The 20,564-nt window shown below is 38.4% G+C and overlaps 1 protein-coding gene across 7 annotated transcripts in view; it reads right to left on the bottom strand.

Moving 5' to 3' along the window:
- exoc6b (exocyst complex component 6B) overlaps positions 1-20,564 on the bottom strand; it is a 144,493-nt gene that overhangs the window by 85,752 nt on the left and 38,177 nt on the right. For all 7 annotated transcript variants that reach the window (XR_015494951.1, XR_015494950.1, XR_015494949.1 and 4 more), the window contains 2 exon segments: positions 10,464-10,637; positions 7,285-7,353 (listed from right to left, as the gene is read on the bottom strand). Coding sequence is in view for 4 of the 7 variants with exons in the window: in NM_001076730.3 (NP_001070198.3) it covers positions 7,285-7,353; positions 10,464-10,637 (243 nt within the window). In the remaining 3 variants the exon portion in view is untranslated.

Genomic DNA, 20,564 nt, shown 5'->3' with positions numbered 1-20,564 from the left:
CAGTCCGCAAAACACACTTTCAGTGGTAAGCAAACCTAAGTGCATAATTTCAAATGTAATTTTGCAGTCACGAAATGTCATTATGAAATGTAGTAAAGATGGAATTGACATTTTTGGGTGAAATTTACCCTTATACCGTAAGCTGACTCTGATAAAGGAAGCTCAATATTGCAAATCACATGGTTTACATCAGCAATATGCAATTTTTCTTTCACCCTTTTTCTATTTCAATGTATTGTTAGAATCCTAAAACATAAACAATACATTTTAGCTTGTAGACATGGTTAAGACGATCTGCTGCAGTTCAAACTGAGCATCAGAATGGGAAAGAAAGGTTATTTTAAGTAACTTTGAATGTGGCACGGTTGTTAGTGCCAGGCGGGCTGGTCTGACTATTTCAGAAACTGCTGATCTACTGGAATTTTCACGCAAACCCATTTAGGCTTTATAGAGAATGTTTTGAAAAAAGAAAATATCTAGTGAGCGGTTGTTCTATGAGCGCAAATGCCTTGTTGATGTCAGAGGAGAATGGCCAGACTGGTTCAAGCTGATAGAAAGTCAACAGTAACTCAAATTACCACTTGTTACAACCAAGGTATGCAGAAGAGCATCTCTGAACACACAACACGTCCAACCTTGAGGCGGATGGGCTACAGCAGGAGATGACCACACCGGGGTGCCACTCCTGTCAGCTAAGAACAGGAAACTGAGGCTACAATTTGCAGAGGCTCACCAAAATTAGACAACAGAAGATTCGAAAAATGTTGCCTGGTCTAATAAATCTTGATTTCTGCTGCGACATTCGGATGTAAGGGTCAGAATGTGGCGTCAACAACATGAAAGCATGGATTCATCTGTCTTGTACCAATTGTTCAGGCCGGTTGTGGTGTAATAGTGTGAGGGATATTTTCTTGGCACACTTTGGGCCAATTAGTACCAATTGAGCATTATGTCAATGCCAGAGCCTACCTGAGTATTGTTTCTGACCATATCCTTTCCATGACCACAGTGTACCCATCATCTGATGGCTACTACCAGCAGAATAACGCGCCATGTAATAAAGTGTAAATTATCTCAGACTGCTTTACTTGAACGCGACAATAATCTCAATCCAATAAAGCACCTTTGGGATGTGGTGGAATGGGAGATTCGCATCATGGATATGCAGACGACAAATCTGCAGCAACTGTGTGATGCTATCATGTCAATATGGATTAAAATCTCAAAAGAATATATCCAGTATACCTTGTTGAATATATGCCACGAAAGATTAAGGCAGTTCTGAAGGCAAAAGGGGATCCAACCCGGTACTAGTAAGGTGTATATATATATATATCAAATCTCCATCAGCCTCTGATCTCTGACACAATAAAGCCTTTAAGCCTAATGTCTTACGGTCTACTTTGAGGTCAGACCAGTCCAGAGGAGCAAGTCATTTCAGTTTGGCTTTGTTCTTACAAAGCAAAAAATAATAAGTGACTCTGGTAAATGACCTTACTGCAAAGTATTCACAATTTCAATAACTAAACCAAGAATCACGCTCCTCTTTTCTCTGCTTTCAGCACTACTGCAGTGTACTGATCTCTAGAGGAAGCATTTCCTCTGTCCATTTGAACTTTATTATCCTTAGATTCATTACCAAAAGTCAATTGTTGATGGTAGTGTGAAGAAAAACTCAAAACACATTGTCTTCCACTTATGTTTTGCAGTCAACCATGACCAAGAACAGGCAGTACCCTCTAACTGGCACTATGACCTCTTTCTGGTCCTGCTCTCTTTCTCCATCCTTATTCTTTCTATTCCTCAGCTTGACTTTCCATCCAGAGTTCAACTTCCTGTGCCCCTACCGCAGCTACGCACTTATAGTTTCAGGCCCCACAGCCATACAGTTTCACAAACACAAGCCAAGGGAAACCGTGGCTGGGTCACAACCCCTTGGTAAGAAGGAAACCCAGGTGAACCCCCTCAGTGTCTATTGCTGATTCCCAGCTCGGGCCATCTGGAGCACAGCCAAATTTTTTTGCACATTTTGCATCAATAAGAGCAAGGTCATGAAGAGTTTCTATATTTGACTTGCATAAGTGTCTCTCTCTCTTGCTTTTACAGTAGCACACTGCAGTGTTTACATAAAGTTTGTTTAAATTATCTGAAGTGATGTCACACTCCGGTCGATCGCCATATAAACATAAAATAGCCTCAACAACTTCCTTCCTGTGGGGGCATTCAAGACTGTGAATGTACAGTGAATGGGAAGTATCTGCCATAAGCACATTCAGACAGGCGTTCATCAGTCTGTGCTCACCATTTAAACAAAAAAGTCCTTCGGGGACACATAAAGTGCAATTCTGATTGTTTTTGTATAAGTGAGCAGTGTGATTTCCCAGGGTTCGAGGTGACTCGAGGGTCACCTGGGAAAGGAAACACAAAAACATGAACATTCCTCCTTAAAAAGAAACACATCGAATCGCTTATCGGGGTTTTGTTTGCTTTCTTTCCTTTAAGCTCAAAACACTATGTGTGCCGTCCCTTCTGTGACTCACTTTCAAACAACTCTCTCATCCCATACTTTTCCTTCCTTTCTTTAGCGTTCTCAGACAGCTCCTGGACCAGGCTTTGGACTTGTCAGAAAAAGGGCGATATGAGAAATCTAAAGGCTTCCTCTTTGCCCTGATCCCCCAGCATGCCATTCTCACCAGCGTCCATTACAAAGACTATTGTAGTAATGACAGTTCGTCTGCTCGCACATTAAATTTACAGGCCGGGGGGGTCGTAAAAGTGACATTCCAGCAACTCGAACAATTCGAGAGTCTTCACGAGGAGCTGTCAGCACGTACACTCCAAAAACAAACACGTGCGTACTTGTGTAAAAAAAACAAACAGACGTACCCACCCAAGCACGTAGACCTACACCCAGTTCACGCTTTTATTTTGAAACATGCTGGTACAAAAGCAAATAGTTTATAGACTTCTGAGTCTATAGTTGCCTGATTAGAAAGTTGATAGCTAGTAAATTAACACTGATGCACTATCATTATGGCTGCATCAAATTTTATTTATACAGAAAATATTCCAGGGTACTTTTGGGTGTAGAACTTGCTGGTAAACTACGAAGTGGTTTCCATTGTCAAATATAAGCAAACTTATTCACAAACAAATGATGTGAGATGCTGAGATTCTAAATGACAAGTCATTGCAAATTAACAGAATAAATTGTGGGGGGAGGGGGACAATATATATATGCTGGGATGCTGAGATTCTAAATGACTAGTCATTGCAAATTAACAGAATAAATTGTGGGGGGAGGGGGGCAATATATATATGCTGGGATGCTGAGATTCTAAATGACTAGTCATTGCAAATTAACAGAATAAATTGTGGGGGGGAGGGGGAAACACACACACACACACATACACACACACACATACACACACACACACACACACACACACACACACACACACACACACACACACACACACACACACACACACACACACACACACACAGGGCTTGACATTAACACTGCCAACCCATCAAATGGGTAGATTTTAGCTTTGGTGGGTTAGACAGACACTCACACTAGCCACTTTGGCTGGTTGGAAACAATTTTTAAATTGTAGTTTTATTAAAAGCAGGGTTCGACAATAAAGATGGCCCAATATTCGTGCAAATACGATCTTAGAATTGAGAAGCTGCAAGACTAAAAAAAAAAAGTTTTTGCGCAAACAAAAGAAAGCAGGTGAATACCAAATGGACGGATGATCACTCACGCCCACATGATGCGATGTGCTTACTGTTAAAAAGCGCGCATGCTCCTGTTTACTTGCGCGAAGCAACCGTGCCAAGAGGAAACACAACTGGTGAGATCGGTTCACCTTGAAATAGACTGGACTAAAAGCAATGATCGTGCACCCGCAGTCCTGCTGCTTTCAAGAGCTCAAGATTTAAATATACCCATATAGCCTATCCTTCTGTATGCAAGAGCAGTCACTGCTTTTGTTTTAATTATTCTTTGAACAGATTATTAACAGGCCTAACATTAATCATGTGCACGCGTAATTTTTTTTTGCTTACAGTTATTTTTGTTAAGATGGTTTATTAATTATCTTTTCTTTTTTTTTTTAACAATAATATTTCTTTTATATGAGATTGACTCCCCGTTTATGTGAAGTTAACTGGTTATCTGGGATCTTTAGTCTGGACAGATAACTGTGGAAATTTTAGATACATGACAATACTTTTTTAAATGTCTTTTTTTTAAGAAAGGTTTTGTAATAATAATTTAATAATTTCTTATGTTTCGCTTATGCTCATTGAGCAAGCTCATACACAACACACACAAAAAGTGAAATGAATGAGGTGGCATGTGGACATAACACAACATCTAAATCAAGTAATTTTAGCATGTCAAAGTCAAATTGATGCAATTAAAATGTATTTTTCCAACAACAAAAGTGTGGCTAGTAAAAATGGTTAATGGCTAGTAATGTTGGAAAGCTACTAGCCACAGTGGCTGGTAAACAAAAAAGTTAATGTCAAGCCCTGTATGTGTGTGTGTGTGTGTGTGTGTGTATACATACATACATACATACATACATACATACATACATACATACATACATACATACACACTTATTGCACACCGAATACGAAATGTTCGTCTGTATTTTAAAAATAAGTTCAACCTCATGTTGTGTTAGTCGTATTGGCACAATGCCTCTGAAACTTTCGTCTGTCATAAAAAATTTTAACCGGTTTTGATTTTCTCAGCTTTTTGCACCCGAAAAAGCACCTTGAGAGGTGTTTTAGAGCCACTGTACAAGCGAAAAGATAAATACAGAATGCCGTCAATTAAGCTACAGATGAAAAATACAGACAACATTTTGACAAACACAGTGATGGATGACTGGATTTGGTGGCTGGCACATCTTTGCCTTGCTGCTGCTTGGTGTTTGTGTGTGTGTGTCCATACATTGGATGTACTGCCCAAGGACATTATATAGAAAGCATGATCCACTTTCATTCCGTTGCTTTGACATGTCAATGTGGCCGCCACCATCTATTATAATGTTTATAGGCACTGCCAGGGTCTGTTCAGGATTTGCTTAAGTACATGAATGTGTGAAGCATCACAAGCAATGTATCAAAGTTCCACTGATTTCCTGAAATAAATGTTGAATTTCTGGATTATCCAGTGCAGCTCTTTAATAATGAGCTGAACTCTTCTTTCTCTTTGGATGAACACAATATGTAGAATATTCTTTTTCTACTTTGGAGAAGAGAGGAGAATGCATCACTGCTTGAACAGATTCTGAAATGTTTCGCGTTTTTTCGTAATGGATTCATTTATAGGCATCAGACTCACTGTGCAAGGTTTGTGTACGTGAAGAATTTTTCATGTATTAATACAAAAAAATGCATACTAACATTTCGGACTTCAGTGTGCAAAGACCTTTACCATGTTGAGCAAGAAATGCAAATGCGTAAGTGATTCCCTTTGAGCTTCCATTTGAGCTATGTTTTATTTAGTTATGCAGCCATACATCTAATCAAAATCATACACAAACACAATTGTGTTACCATTCTAACAATCAGGATTCAAAGAAGTCTCTTACATTCACCAGGCTGCACATATGATTTAAACTAAATTAGTCATGAAGTGAAATGTAATTACAACTCTAAAAAATGTTTGCAATATATATCATATATAGAAATATTATAGAAAAATTACAGAAACTTATATGCCTACTTATATAAACTTACTAATATCTACATTTCTAAATCTATAGTCACAATTTAATGAGACCCTATAACAGGTTTTTGAAAATGACCTTCCATGCAGTGTTTAACACAGCTCTAAGTGAATGAAAACATGCATCTGAGGTTTAAATCTGAAAGATTAAACTCAGGGTCATTTAAATGATTCATTGTTCGTCTGGATCTTTTGCCTGTTTGTATCGACATCGACACGAAACAATACCAAATATGTTCTGTGCTGGATCCAGTAAAACGTGAACGCACCTTCCCCTTCAAACGCTAGCTGAGTGTGGGTGTTCATGGGACTGATCATGACTAAAGATGAGTGAACGTCAATGAGTGAACGTTCTGGTGATTAATTCAATAATCTACGCTGCAACAGGGGATTTGTCAGCCGTTTGTTAAAGAAAGGATCAGGAAAGACTATTGATGTATGGAACTGTCAAAAAGTGACAGGAACTTTACAGAACAGAGTTCGTATCAATCAGTTTCTTCCTCCATTGTACAAGTGTAAGTATTTTAAATGTGATTAAAATAGTTTAGTTTGTTTTCTCTAGCTTCTAAATTATGTATTTAATTGTGTTTTGTTAATTGTAATCGTTCAACGCGGCTTGTACTGTATCTGGTAAACTCTTTATTTTAACATATCGCATCTAAAGCCACATTGAAAACGCGTCGCGTCCTGCTTTCTTTACGGATTTAAATGTGTTTGTGAACTCGCGTTTGACTGCTGCTTGACGTTGCTATGGTTACAGTTAGCTGTTCCTACACACGTGCAGTGCTCAAGTATCAGAATAGTTCAGCTTTTGTCACTGTGTGGATTAATACTGAATGTGTGTCACTGTTTTTAATTATGGTTGAGAATAGAACAATATGCTGGTATTAAACTGCATTGCTTTGATGCACTCCAGCATTGGGCTCACACATACACTCTGCACTCTGACTACTTCAACAATGTTGATAAGCCATGGTGGGCGTTTCTCTCTGTCTTGGGCTGAACGTTGTCGACCAATAGCAACAAATTGGGTCATCGGATTAATCAGTGCAGATTAGCGCTAAGGAGGAGTTTGGGAACAAATGAATCTCTGAATGAATCACATGGGAGTTGTTGGGATAATTAGGCAAAAATAAATGCATATTATAAGACAATAAAAGTGTATAATGCATTATAAGGGATCTTTAATGCATCCCTGCAGAATAAAACACTAATTACTTTCAAAATAAGCTCTTTCTGATTACAGACTTTTGAATGGTGGTGTAAAACAATTTAACTTACAAAACGTTGAATAAAAACCTCTCTTTCGCACTTACACAAACACACATACACATACAGTCACACTAAAACCATATTTGAAAGGTTCATGAACATATGCCGAAATAGATATTCGTTCCCTGCGAACCACACAATGCAACAAGAGCCCCTGGGGAATAAAGTGCAGGTTAAGTGTGCAAGCGTGAGGGCCAACATCAACATTTTATTCTGACGTAAAAGTCAAACTTAACAGATCACAAATAAGACATACTCACCAATACAGTGTAGATGTGTAAACAGCGATACACAGGAGAGAAGTCCACCAAGTCATGCGCACCAGGAACCTGCAATACAGACAAGCCAGTGAGAAATACGTCACTTGTACAGATTAGCAGCACTATGAAGATAATCACTATAAACATCCAATATTATTTGTATTTATTCATATTTATATACAGTATTCAACAATATATGAACGTAGGTTTAACTGAATGTGTCCTTACATACCCTTTGACTTGAACCACCCTTGACCTTAGTGGTCAAGTAAGAACTTTTTTTCCCAAAAAGTAAAACAAATGGCCAGCTAAACAATACCAGCTTTGATCTGGTGCCCGCAAAACGGCAACCAGGGACATCCAAACCCAATTATGTCGTGGCACCACCAACAATAACCCAGAGAGAATGTGGAAAAACAATTCTGCATTGATGTGCCACTGGGACAGGGCTGGAAATGTCTGTCCGGTTCGCGGATGGCGTGTTCACACCAACGTACTCCCCTAGAAACAGTTTACAGACAGGACAAAGGGGCGCAAGGGGACATCGCTCAGGTGGCAAGGGGTCATAAAACGGGCATCTTTGGATACAAACATTTCTCAGGAAGCCCCTGAGCACAGAGATTCAGGCAGATTAAAGGCTGGCACAAGCAGTCCCTTTCGAACAGGAGCCAGAGGAGGAAAACATGATGACGCACAGGCTGATTGAAGCACGGAGGGAAGGGAAGGGGGAAAGGTCAAACAAAAGGGCAAAAGGCATTAACTTTACCAGGGTCAGTTAAAGGTAAGATTTTCACTTATTGTGAATCTACTGTGAGAGTTGACCTACAGTAACTAGAGTGTTACCCCGTCACAAAATTAGGTAAGAGGTGGTAACATTAGTCAACAATTACATTATTGTTTATTCAATACCTCTGTGTTAACTGCTAAAGTGTCTTCTTAACACAAACTCAAAACAAAGTGTCCATCAGCAGTGCTTTGGTTACAAACACAAGTAGTGTCAATCTCGTGTTCCTCCGGTTTAAGTAAGTGAAAACACATGTCAAAACAAGCGAAGAAGTCACAAAACACAAACAACGCTTATCTGGGCACGTCAAAATAAACTCAACGCGAACTAAACACCGACTGTGACCATCTTGACTGCGTCAGTTTAATTTCTCTCTTAGGAATGAAGCAAGACCGTCTTTCTGTGCTTGCTGGTGGCCGCTACAGCTGGGGAGCACGTCTTGCATGCTCCACACGTCTCACATTGCTGCCTCGGAGGAGCAGGGCAGCCCTAATGACACTAAACGACTGCAGAGCTGAGACGCTCCATTAAGAAAGGGAGGAGATCCTGGACTGGGCAGCAGTCCAACAGCAAGCCTGCTGGGATATCAGAGTGAAGCAGGAAAAAGGGACTGATGGAAAGGGACGGAAATACAGACTAGGATTGGAGAGTTAATATTCAGTGATGCTTTGATTTTTCTTTGATAAGAAAGTTCTGGAACTGAATGATTTTAACAACTTTCGACTTTTCACTAATGTGTACCAAGCACAACACTAAAATATTCAGTGAATGAGTGTTTTCTAGTCATAAGCCTGTTATTTATTATTTTAAAAGACTTATGAATCAGTCCACAGTAACTGAATTAACCCAAGTCACATAGTAATTGATTAAGCTCAACTCAAAATGAACGTCTTTGAGTCCCGTCTGGGTCAGTTGGCATTTCTGTGAGGAGTTTGCATGTTCTTTCTGTTTTCGCATGGGTTTCCTCTGAATGCTCCGGTTTCCCCCCCCAGTCCAAAGACATGTGCTATAGGTGAACTGAATTAGCTAAATTGTCTGTAGTGTACATGTGTGAATGAGAGTGTATGGATGATGAGTTGCATCTGAAAGGGCATCCACTGTGTGAAACATATTCTGGAATAGTTGTTGGTTCATTCCGCTGTGGCGACCTCTGATAAATCAGAGAATAAGGAAAATTAAGGAAATAATGAATGAATGAATGAATTACTAGACTACAGATGACCTTTTCCTTCAGTACAAAATAAGCTAGATATTTTTAGCTAAAAGTGTGATTCAAAAAACACAAGTTAATGGGTAGCAGAACATTGAGAGTTAAAATAAAAATAAACTTATTGTATGGCATTTAACAAACAGGATAGTTTAATTTCTTTAAATTATTTTTGAATTTCTTAGTGCATCATCAGGGGGCAGAGGTTTTGATTTACTTTTTCTGTTTATGTTTTAAGTACTTTCAAAGAGCTGGTGGCCATTGACTTGCATTCTATGAATTAATAAGGACCAGAAGTTTTCTTTACAGTACAGCACTGAAGAAAACAAAAAAAAAGTCACTTATATCTCAAATGGCATAGATATGAACAAATTAACACCACATTTAAATTTTCCTGTCATCTGTCAAAAAAAAAAAAACATACATTTCAAAATTAATGCCAAAAAATTTGAGGAAGGAATCTGAACAAAATTGTAACATTCCCTATTACAAACAGACTATAAATAGGTGAGACTAAAGGTCCTGGTATACTTCAAATTAAATCCAAGAAAGAACTAAAAAGATGTAATTTCGAACAAAACTCAGACAAAACTAAATTTGTTTTGAGTTCATTTAGGCAATTTGAAATAGCTCACCAATGCAAACAACATCCAAAACAACACTGGCCATATGAATACACTGGAGAGTCGAGTAGCAGAGCTATTACAAATGAATCTACACCTGTACCATCACTTGGGAGACTTTAGATTGAGTCGAGAAGCTCCACTGCATCACACAATGTCTTTTCTATAAGAGTGCACCCAACAGCAGTACTGAGCGTCTGTTAAGCACAAATAGAAAATAAGAGGTGGCACATCACAGCGGTGCTTCTTGTCTGCTGTGCGACATGCTAGAAAAGTCCATTTGCCAGTTGTTAACCAAAATGTTTTCTCTCTCAGCTGCTACCTTTGTGTTTAGGGGTACACACAAGCAGCATGACGCATTTACAACCCCACCTACTTAAGCATAGTGTAAAATGTATATCGTCACTCAGTCTTTTCACCATCAAACGAAAAAGGACTTTGTTTGAAGTAAACCAGAACCTTAAGACAAAAAGATTAAGAACAGAATACAATTCCCAAAGAAGACTAGATACAACTTCCCAAAGACTTAAAATAAACTAAACATGGCTTCTCTATCCGCTCTCACCTCCTCCTCTTGTTCATCATCCACATCCAGGATCCCAGAATCCTGTTCTGAGAAGGGATTGTTTCCAGTTCTGTCCACCTCCGTGCTTCCGTATCCTTCCTTCCGTATCCTCCGTCCACTCGCTGACCGCTGTTGTGAGGTCACAGCATTGTCACGGGCGATCTGCACCTGTGCCTGGAAAACATACACAAACACATTAACATATTTCACAGACCACAGGAAAATACAGAGCCTCTGGAATATATGAAAAACCTCAGCACAAATATTTACTGAACATATAGATTCAGCTCGAACTATGAAACATATTTATATTAATGTCGATAAAGTTACAAATAAAAATTGGACTCCACATCTAATTACTTCTAATGATTCATCATGTAAGGTGGTCAAAGATTATATTTTCCGCTTATTTAAAGAATAAGTGATCATAATAATTAATATGATTTCATTTCCTTGAAGGACGGTGAGAAATATACAGATTTAATTCTACAAAACTAACAACGGCTAATCTGATTTAATCTATTAAACATTGGGCAAAAGAATTCCAGACACACTCAAGTAGGAACACAGTCAGAGCTTACGTCAATCATTTTCCTTGTGACGTTCCAACTCAATAGCGATATTGTGCAACATACTGACAAAGTACGTCTTTACTCATTAGTGACTACAAAAGGAAAGGCACCTGGGAAAAGGACTTCCCATAAGCAAAATGTAAGAGTTCAGATGAGTTTTCCCTCAATAGGACGCTATTCTTTAACGAACACCATCTGACGTCATGACTACGCTTAACGCTCACGCAACCTTCCCCTCACTGTCCCCTCAAGTTATTTAGTGGGGAGCAAGATTCAGGCATGGAGGGCTCTTGAAGCAGACAAAAAAGGGGCTCTTTACAAAAAAGAAATCTTCAACACCATGAAGACAAGAGAAAAGCAACCAAGCAGAAACAACAGGATGCAAGGTGGGCCCTGTGACTGCTCGGTGCTTCCACAAAAAGGAGTCAAAACAACACTGTTCATACGGAGTTTTTTCTCTGAGAACAAGGAGGTCTAGATGCACTAATTGGACTGAGCAAAGACTGAGCGTCATCATTATATTCATCTTAGAAGTTCTTCTAATCTCGAGTAGAGGCATGTGCGTCACTGCAGGGGTATACCGGATGGTGGCACATGAAGAGACCTTTGCAACTCAAGAATTCCATCCTATTCATGAGATTAGAGTTTAAAATATTAATTTCGGCAATCTTAAATGTCTATTATTGTTCATAGCCATCTTATGAACCTCAATGTTTTACTTTATTCTGGTGTCCAGATGTAGTCTTGGTTTCATATGAAAGAATAGCATCGCTTTTGTGTCTTCATTGGCTATTGTCTGTGACTCCCCTCGTCTTTAGTAGAGGCATTTGCGTCACAGTGATGGGGTATGGGATGTCAAACAAAAAGAAACAAACAAACACAGAAAATTCCTTCCCTCGTCGGCAGCCTGAAGGGCCCTATTATTAAGACTTCTGAATTTCAAAATGAAAGACTTATTAGTTAGCCACAACAACAATTTCAGGTTTTAACCAATGTGACTTTGTTAATACAGTGGCAGAACAGGCCAAGAGAGAGAAGTTTATTTCTTTAGATTAATTCATTACTTCTTAAGATGTCATCATGTGGTCTGTAGTATTGCACTTATTCCCATGATACATATTTGAATTGGGACTGGACTGAAACAAAAGTTATGTCTTTCTCAAAGAAACATGTTTTATGAACCAAGACCCAGCATAAGGTTTGGTGTAAAGTGAGTATATAGTCTCAAATTTCTGAATCTCAAACAACTTACAGTTGAAGTCAGAATTATTAGCCACCCTTTGATTTTTGCTTTCTTTATTAGATATTTCCCAAATGATGTTTAACAGAGCAAGGACATTTTCACAGTATGTCTGATAATATTTTTTCTTCTGGAGAAAGTTTTATTTGTTTTATTTTGGCTAGAATAAAACCAGTTTTAATTTTTTAAGGTCAAAATTATAAGCCCTTTTAAGGTCTATTTTTTAGATAGTCTGCAGAACAAATCATCGTTATACAATGACTTGCCTAATTACCCTAACCTGCCTAGTTAACCTAATTAACCTAGTTAAGCCTTTAAATGTCACTTTAAGCTGTATAGAAGTGTCTTGAAAAATATCTAGTCAAATATTATTTACTGTCATCATGGCAAAGATAAAATAAATCAGTTATTAGAAATGAGTTCTTTAAACTATTATGTTTAGAAATGTGTTCAATCTTCTCTCTGTTAAACAAAAATGGGAGGGGGAATAAACAGGGGGGTTAATAATTCTGAGTTTAACTGTATTTATCACTTTCCTGAGAGGTCTTGCAATGTTAATCCCAAGAGCATCGTTACCTCTGACACAATTTCTGGAATCTACTGCTGACTCAGTTATTTGTCTCAATAGTGGATAAACAAGAGATTACATTTGCTTTGGGTAAATCTAACAGCAACATTATGTCTTAGTCATCTATTAAACTGAAAAAAAAAAGGTTGATTTCTGTGAAAAACAATTTATATGGTATGAATTTAAACAAACAGATTAAATGTATATATTTATATGGTAATGTTTAACTTTGTTTGTTTAAATTCAGGCCAAACAAATGTTTTACAACCACTTATCTTAAATCCAAGGAATCATCTTTGAATCACTTTTTTCAGCGTACTTGTTACTAAGCAAATTGGTAAAGTTAAGTTTTATAATTTGGTTTAAATGCTATCTCAAAATGCGTCTTTTGACTGATTTATTTAATCAGCTTTTTCGCAATGCTGTTTATAAAATATTGTATTATGTTTGCTCTGATGTTTTACTTTACATAAAAAAAGTAGAATTTATTAAATAGTATTTTGTTTTATAAAACCAAACTGTCCTATTTTGCTCCTATGAAACCTTCATACAAGTTAGTTATTTATTTAATATAAATAATGGTATATCATATTATTTATACATTAAAACATTTAAATCAGTTTTCTGTTGTGAATGTGCCTTTTTTTTTAATTAATATGCTTCATTTGTTTCTTTTTGCATCAAAGAAGTTGAATGAAAAATGTTACAATTTCAAATATTCTTTTTTATATACAGAAAAAATATATTTTAAAAAATGTCCCAAGACCTGTAACACAGAATATTTTTCAACAGGTTTTCTGATCACTCTGGCTTTGACCAGAATTTTAGAATACAGTACATATAACTGTCTGTAAGACAAAATGTAATGACTTCCAGAGAACCTCTTCTTAAAATACAAAAGCCAATAAAATTAGTATTTTCTGAATCATTTTGAGGATGAATGAAAAGTTTGAATGTATACGGGCTTCTGAAGAAATGGAAAAATGCACTAAAACTAGATTAGAAACTGACGGATAAAAACAGAAAAATTTGAGGAAAGATTCAAAAGAAAATGAAGATTCAAACCTCTGAATAAGATTCGACTAACTCCTTCTCAATACACTAGAGACACACACACACACACACAGTCTCTGTGCTCGACAGCTTACAATGGAGCCATTATTACAGCACTGGATCTCCCAATATATTTATTTTCAGATCATTTGTTAGTGGAATTAAAACAATCACAGGCTCAGAGACTGGGCCTAATTTCCAGTGGAATAGGAACCAGTCTGCAAGTCTGGATCAGAGAGCCCCTAGACAAATAGCCTTCTGTTATTAGTGGTTCGCTCGCGCGCGCTTACTCGCTCCTCTGGAGTCGAAGATGGAAGAATGGAGCAGGGAGGAGGGAAAGACAGCCATCCAAAGCTTAAGAGAAGCCATATCTGCTGTTAAAAGGGAAGTGGATCCACTTGAGGTTGAGGGTCTTACCCTGAAACTACCGATTTATTGCCCAAAGGTATTTGGCAGTAGCAGATATGCCATCTGTCTTGTGACATCAGCCTAAAGAACGTGGAAACTTTAAGTATTTCTCCACAAGGCACTAACAATGTGGCCATAATATGCAGTGATGGATGGGCAAAAAATGACAAAGAAGTGGACAATTGCAAGAAAAAGTGAAACCCCTGAACAGAAGAGAAGTATAAATGATGGGAGGAAAAGGCACTCTGTTCTTCATCAGTCACCAAAGAGCAAGCGATCCATTCTTCTCCAGCTCCTACAGTCAGAATGTCTGCAACGTCACTCGACCGCAAAACCACTGGAGCAGAAAGCCACAAAAAAGAAGAAAAAGCAATGGCACCCTCCTGTATTTAACAGCAGAAACCACTACTGAAGCTGCAAAAAGGCCACAATGAGCGCCAACAAGTAAGCAGAGCAGTCACATCTGCTCGCAAAGACAAGTCGCAGGTCAGAACCAGGAGCCAGCCTCTGTGTCAGCAATCAAGCATAAGAGAGTGTTACAGATTGATTCTCTGAGTTAACAGAAAGCTTGTGCAAGGTGACATTAGAGCTTGATTAATCGTTCACTTGGTTTACTTTTGAGGAACAACTCCATAGCTTTGCTCTAATCAGCACGTGCCGGGTTACAGCCAAAACACACATGCACGTGAACGAGCGCCAAGAAGACAAATCTTACAGGACTCAAAGACATGCAAGAAAACAAACTTTAATAGGAGGAATGTGAGGCTTTGGCAAGTGCTGGCTGGATGGCTACTTTGTTCAAAGGTTACTGGAGTTTGAATCTTGGTTTAACTCTACACCAACATTCCACTTCTGCTGGAGAAAATACAGCGCAGTGAAGACGAAATGGTCTGAAGTGACCTCTGCTGCCCTCTAGTGGATTCAAATGGAAACACATGATGGAGTGACTAACATGATGGAACAGACAGCAAATGTAGAGGGTTTTGCTGATTTACAAGCCAAGAGATTAATCTTCAGATGCCAGGCTACTTGTATATGGTAGCTAAGGTGTTCGTATGTTCTTCGTACCTGGCAGTTAGAGGTACAACAAACGAAAAACCCCTTACATGCGAGGTTATGCATAGCTGTTAAGGTGTTAGGTGCAACTACAGGCCGTTCTGTTCAGATGATGTGTTGCTCGAAGTAAAAACAATACCAATTGTCTGGTATTATGTGCATGCTAGTTGCAAGCACTGAAAAAAAAACACTTTTCTACTCTTTTATTAGAAAATAAACCTGGGGATACAAAGTCAGGCCCCAGTGGAAAGAGATTCATTCAAACAGCATGTTCTTAGAAGGGAATTGCTGAAGATCAGCTCCAGCCGTGCCTCAACTCAAGGCTTATCTCAGAGATTCAAGCAGTAGCTGAAGTCAGCGGCCAAGACCAGGTCAGACATTGATCGCATCAGCATGAGCAGAAACTGGGTCAAATGCAACTCCAAGATGGGAAATGATGAACACTGGGGTGGGAGGCCGAGAAATTAACCATGTTTTGAAACCAAACAGCCGCACATGGTTAGAATACCACAAGGCCATGTTGACAAGTTTGTGTGTGCACTTGCTTGGGTGGTTGTGCAGGCTGCAAATCATGTTGTTCAAGAGTTTGAACACCGTTTGGTACAATTATCTGTTCTACGCCAGAGGCCACTGTAAGGGTAGGACCAGCACCCAAGAAAATACATAACCAAAATCACATGGGCCAATGTGTTCCATTATCTGTTTGGCTAGCTCATCCCCCTTACATCCAATCCATATTACACCAGGGGATTAATCCTCACAGCTTATGTAAATGGTTTAAATGGCAAAAGAACTTATTTGCGCATCTGCATGGCTCTCTGTGGGGTTTTGTTACGGTCAGTAAAAATGTTTGGGAAAAAAAAGGTTTACAGACTGTTCCCAATATGACTCCATCTTGTGCAATCTACCCTTCACCCTGTTATGTTATTCTCTTCGTTTTGACTCCCTCAATCCCTTCAATAAATCCCAAATACTGAATAGAAATGACCCACTACACTAGGAGGTCTCAAACTCCAATCAGAGGCTAATGTGTAGCCTTGTTTAAAAGCTGTAACAAATGCAAGTGCTTTGACCATTTGAGCCTGAACTGCATGTTCAATGGCTCTGGGTTAGTAAGAGTGTATTAATAATAATTACATTAATTGAAACTTTATTCATTAGGAGTACATTAAATTCATTAAAAGTGGCAGTATTAAATTTTGAATTGTTACAAAAGATGTTTTGGTTATCAAAGAATGTAAAAAGAAAAAATAATGATTCAATTTTTATTGAAAAAAATTAAGGAGGAAATTCTTTTTTTTGCAATGCATTTAACAAGTAATGCAATAACTTTATGAATTTACAGCCTTCTACTCTGAATTAAAACCATTTTAAAATCTACAGAAATCCTGAATAAAACGTTTTTTATTTCTATAAACGTCATTTATTTCTTTTCGGCTAAGTCTCTTTAATAATCTGGGGTCGCCACAGAGAAATGAAAAGCCAACTTATCCAGCATATGTTTTACACAATGAATGCCCTTCCAGCTGCAACCCATCACTGAGAAACACCCATACACTTCCATTTACACACATACAATATGGCCAATTTTAGCTTATTTAATTCACCTATACGCATGTCTTTGGACTTATGGGGGAAACTGGAGCACCCTGAGGAAACCCCCGCCAACACGGGGAGAACATGCAAACTTCACACTTCACTTCACTTCACAGAAATGCCAACTGACCCAGCCGAGGCTCGAACCAGCAACCTTCTTGCTGTGAGGCGAGAGTGCTACCCACTGTGCCACCGTGCTGCCAGACCTTTGATATGTAATGAATATCAACATCATTTATTACATTTACAATAATCAAGTGTATGATAACATGTGGTTTTAGACAAAGGAAACAAGCTGTAAGAAATGTATGGCCTTTGAAAACCAAAGTAAAACACATGATTCTAAGCACAAAGCAGCAGAAAGATCAGACCAAACAGAGTCCATCTTCCAGATTGGACCGGTGGAAACTCACCAAGTACTGGAGTTTCATAAGCCAACAGTTTGTTCAAACTATGGATAAGGGCACAGGCCGATGACGAGAAGGGAAAAAGGGACAAAGTGGAACTAAAAGCTGGACTGGGGCAACTGGAAGCAAACCAGCAATAGAACAAATGACTATCTCTGATTTCAACTTACAGTGTTCTCATGATTTTGCCAGAGTCAGTAATACCTGCTGGTAGAACACACATATAAATTAGCTCAGTCCTGCCTACCTGAATAAATGCACATATTGTTTCACTGTCCAATCCCCCTTTTCGTCAACATTGTCAAGGGCAAAATTAACTTTCCAAGAAAAAGTGTTGGGAAAGCTACTTAGAAACTCTAGCTTTCTAAGCTTTACACTACTTACATTTTAAAGCTATTAAAACAGGGTAAAGGTCCACTTGAGCAGCAGTAAACACCAAACAGCCAACTTCTGTATGTGACAACAATACAGCTGGGCCAACAGGCTTTGATTATTAAACTCCTTGATTACATAATAAATTATTAATTGTTTTTAGTAACTTCACAAAAAGTAGTATATTTACTTAATGAAATAATGAGATTTTAGGTTGAATTACTAATTTTATTTAAAGGATTAAATCTAGAACAGAAAATAAGTATTGAATATGGTTGAAAATATTAGCACTATTCACTAAAGAATTCAATAAAAGACCAAAATGTCACAGTACTGTACTAGGTAAATATTTTGTTGAATTGTTCAGGTTTAACAAACAATCTGAAAAGAAAAAAGATAAATGGATTTAATTTCCAGTGCTGCATAAGACTGAAAAGTAGCTCTACACACACAATACTGCATGGCAATAAAACAGTGCTATTTGGGGATAAAACGTTGAAGTAACATAACAGTGTTGCTACTAATTGTGCGTATGAAAAGTGTAAGGATGCAGCTAATAAAATGTTTGCTAGTAAGAAGAGAACGTGTTATAGTGCACACACTTGGCTTTGGCCTTTTTCAGGGAGGAATATTTGAACTCTTCTGTGACATCTTTTTGGCTACTTTTGCTCCCCCCTGTTTCATAATTTGGATCAGCAACTGATCCATACTGAGAGGAACTGGCAGTGACTGGACGAGTGGAGAGCTTTCTAAAGAAAATTTGAGGGCAGTGATTGTCTGTGCAAAATGAGCCCTAGTCTTCAAGCCTCGAGAATTAGTTTAAGTCCAGATTCAAATCTTTTATTTTCCTAGCATGGTAAGTTATTTGTAAAGGACCAGACTGAAGCCTGATTTATACGTGTGTCCAGTGATTGCCCTTCCCCACAATGCATACCTTGGGCTTACGCGTACAATGCTATTGTAAAAATACTAACACAATTTCACGACAAATAATTTTGATTTAGTGTCTAATTCATACAATCTCATTTGTACAATTTAGTACTATTTGCTTATCCCCCAATGATGGCTGAGTTTAGGGGTGAGGTTGGGTGCCACGCCTCCTTTATAAAAACGTACATTTTCATACAGCTGAACTCGAAAAGTTACATTTCCTTGTGAGACCAAGCTGAAAAATACCTCAAACTTGAACAACAACTTTAATCATAAAGAAAACTCAAAACAAAATTACCCATTAGGAGTTTCTCCATGGTTAGACACTAGTTTAACACTCGCACCACTGGCTTCACTATCCTCGCACAAATCTACCAAGCAGACCAATCACAGATCTTACACACTGTGGCCTTGTTTACACTAATACGTTTTAGTTTTAAAACAGCGTTTTAGAACAAAACAATCCACATCCGTTTTATTCGAAAACACAACCGAAAACATCCACTGGCGTTTCACCTAGCATTTCTAAAAAGATCTCCGTCCACACTATATCGCTGAAAATGCACATCTCGTGACCAAACACACACATTCTGGCATGCGTTGCAGAGCAAGTATGTAATAGGCTCAGTTTTGTTTAAAAAAAAAATACAATGAAGATGATGGTCATATAAATATGTAGCTACACAATGCCTCAACATTTTTGGTGTCTTTTGTCTTTTGGTGTAACCATAGCAAACTTCTGCATTTCAAAACTAAAACGTATTAGTGTAAACAGTGCCTATGTAGTCACAGTGTACAGTTGCATTGCACTCGCAAACCTTTCCAAGCACTTCCCCCATTTTAATGCTCTGTCAAGTTAAAGAGTGAAGCTAACATGAACATACTTTCGACCCCTCGATTTTGACAGAGGGAGTAAGTCTGCTTCATATGTCCATTTTAGCACCGGTATGTCTCAGAATGCAATGCCATTGTGACATCCCAACAGTGAAGTTCTCATATGCTTAAGGGTTGAGGATTTTTCATGTAAACTCATTCAGATGTTTGGCCAGTTGTAGTCATTTGTGTAACTCAAAGGAGTGAACGAGACAGAGGTAAATGAGAAAGTAAAGGGCATAAAAACATTGGACTGGAATGTGCAAAGGGTATGCCGGACCATCCGTATACACTCAATTCACAAGAATAAATTTTCCTTTAGGAGAGTGGATACAGGCAGCACGGAGGCTCAATGGTTAGCACCCTCACCTCACAGCAAGAAGGTCACTGGTTTGAACCCCAGCTGGGTCAGTTGGCATTTCTGAGTGGAGTTTGCATGTTCTCCCCATGTTCACGTGGGTTTCCTCCGGGTTCTTCGGTTCCCCCCACAATCCAAAGGCATGTGATATAGGCGAATTGAATAAACTAATTATTGGCCGTAAGGTATTTGTGTAAATGTGAGTATATGGGTGTTTCCCAGTACTGGGTTGCAGCAAAAAGAGCATCCACTGCGTAAAACATATGCTGGATAAGAAAGAAACTAAGCTGAAGAAAAATGAATGAATGAGAGCGGATACCAAACATTTAAATAATTGCTTCATTAGCTCCCTAATACCAGTTCCTGACAAGTATTGATGACTGAAACAAACAGCGCAGGATGAGTTAAACGTCAATTTGGAATACTTACAGATAAAAATATGCCTTTGACTTAGTATGTATGAGCAAGCAGCAAATATGTGCAAAAGTTAGGCCTTGCTTACAACTAAAACCGCATCCATCACGATCAATTTTATTCCTCAGTGAAAAAGGACAATGAAGAAAGCGAGGAAAACATGTTAAAGAGCGGGGGAAAGTGAGATTTTTATGGTGCTTGGGAGATCTAAATGTCCATTTGGCATTTTAAATTCTAATGCACTCCTCGCTCCA

Source organism: Danio rerio, chromosome 7 (genome assembly GCF_052040795.2).
Source record: "Danio rerio strain M-AB ecotype USA chromosome 7, GRCz13ab, whole genome shotgun sequence".
Classification (NCBI taxonomy): domain Eukaryota; kingdom Metazoa; phylum Chordata; class Actinopteri; order Cypriniformes; family Danionidae; genus Danio; species Danio rerio.
This window is presented reverse-complemented; position numbering and strand designations above follow the sequence as displayed.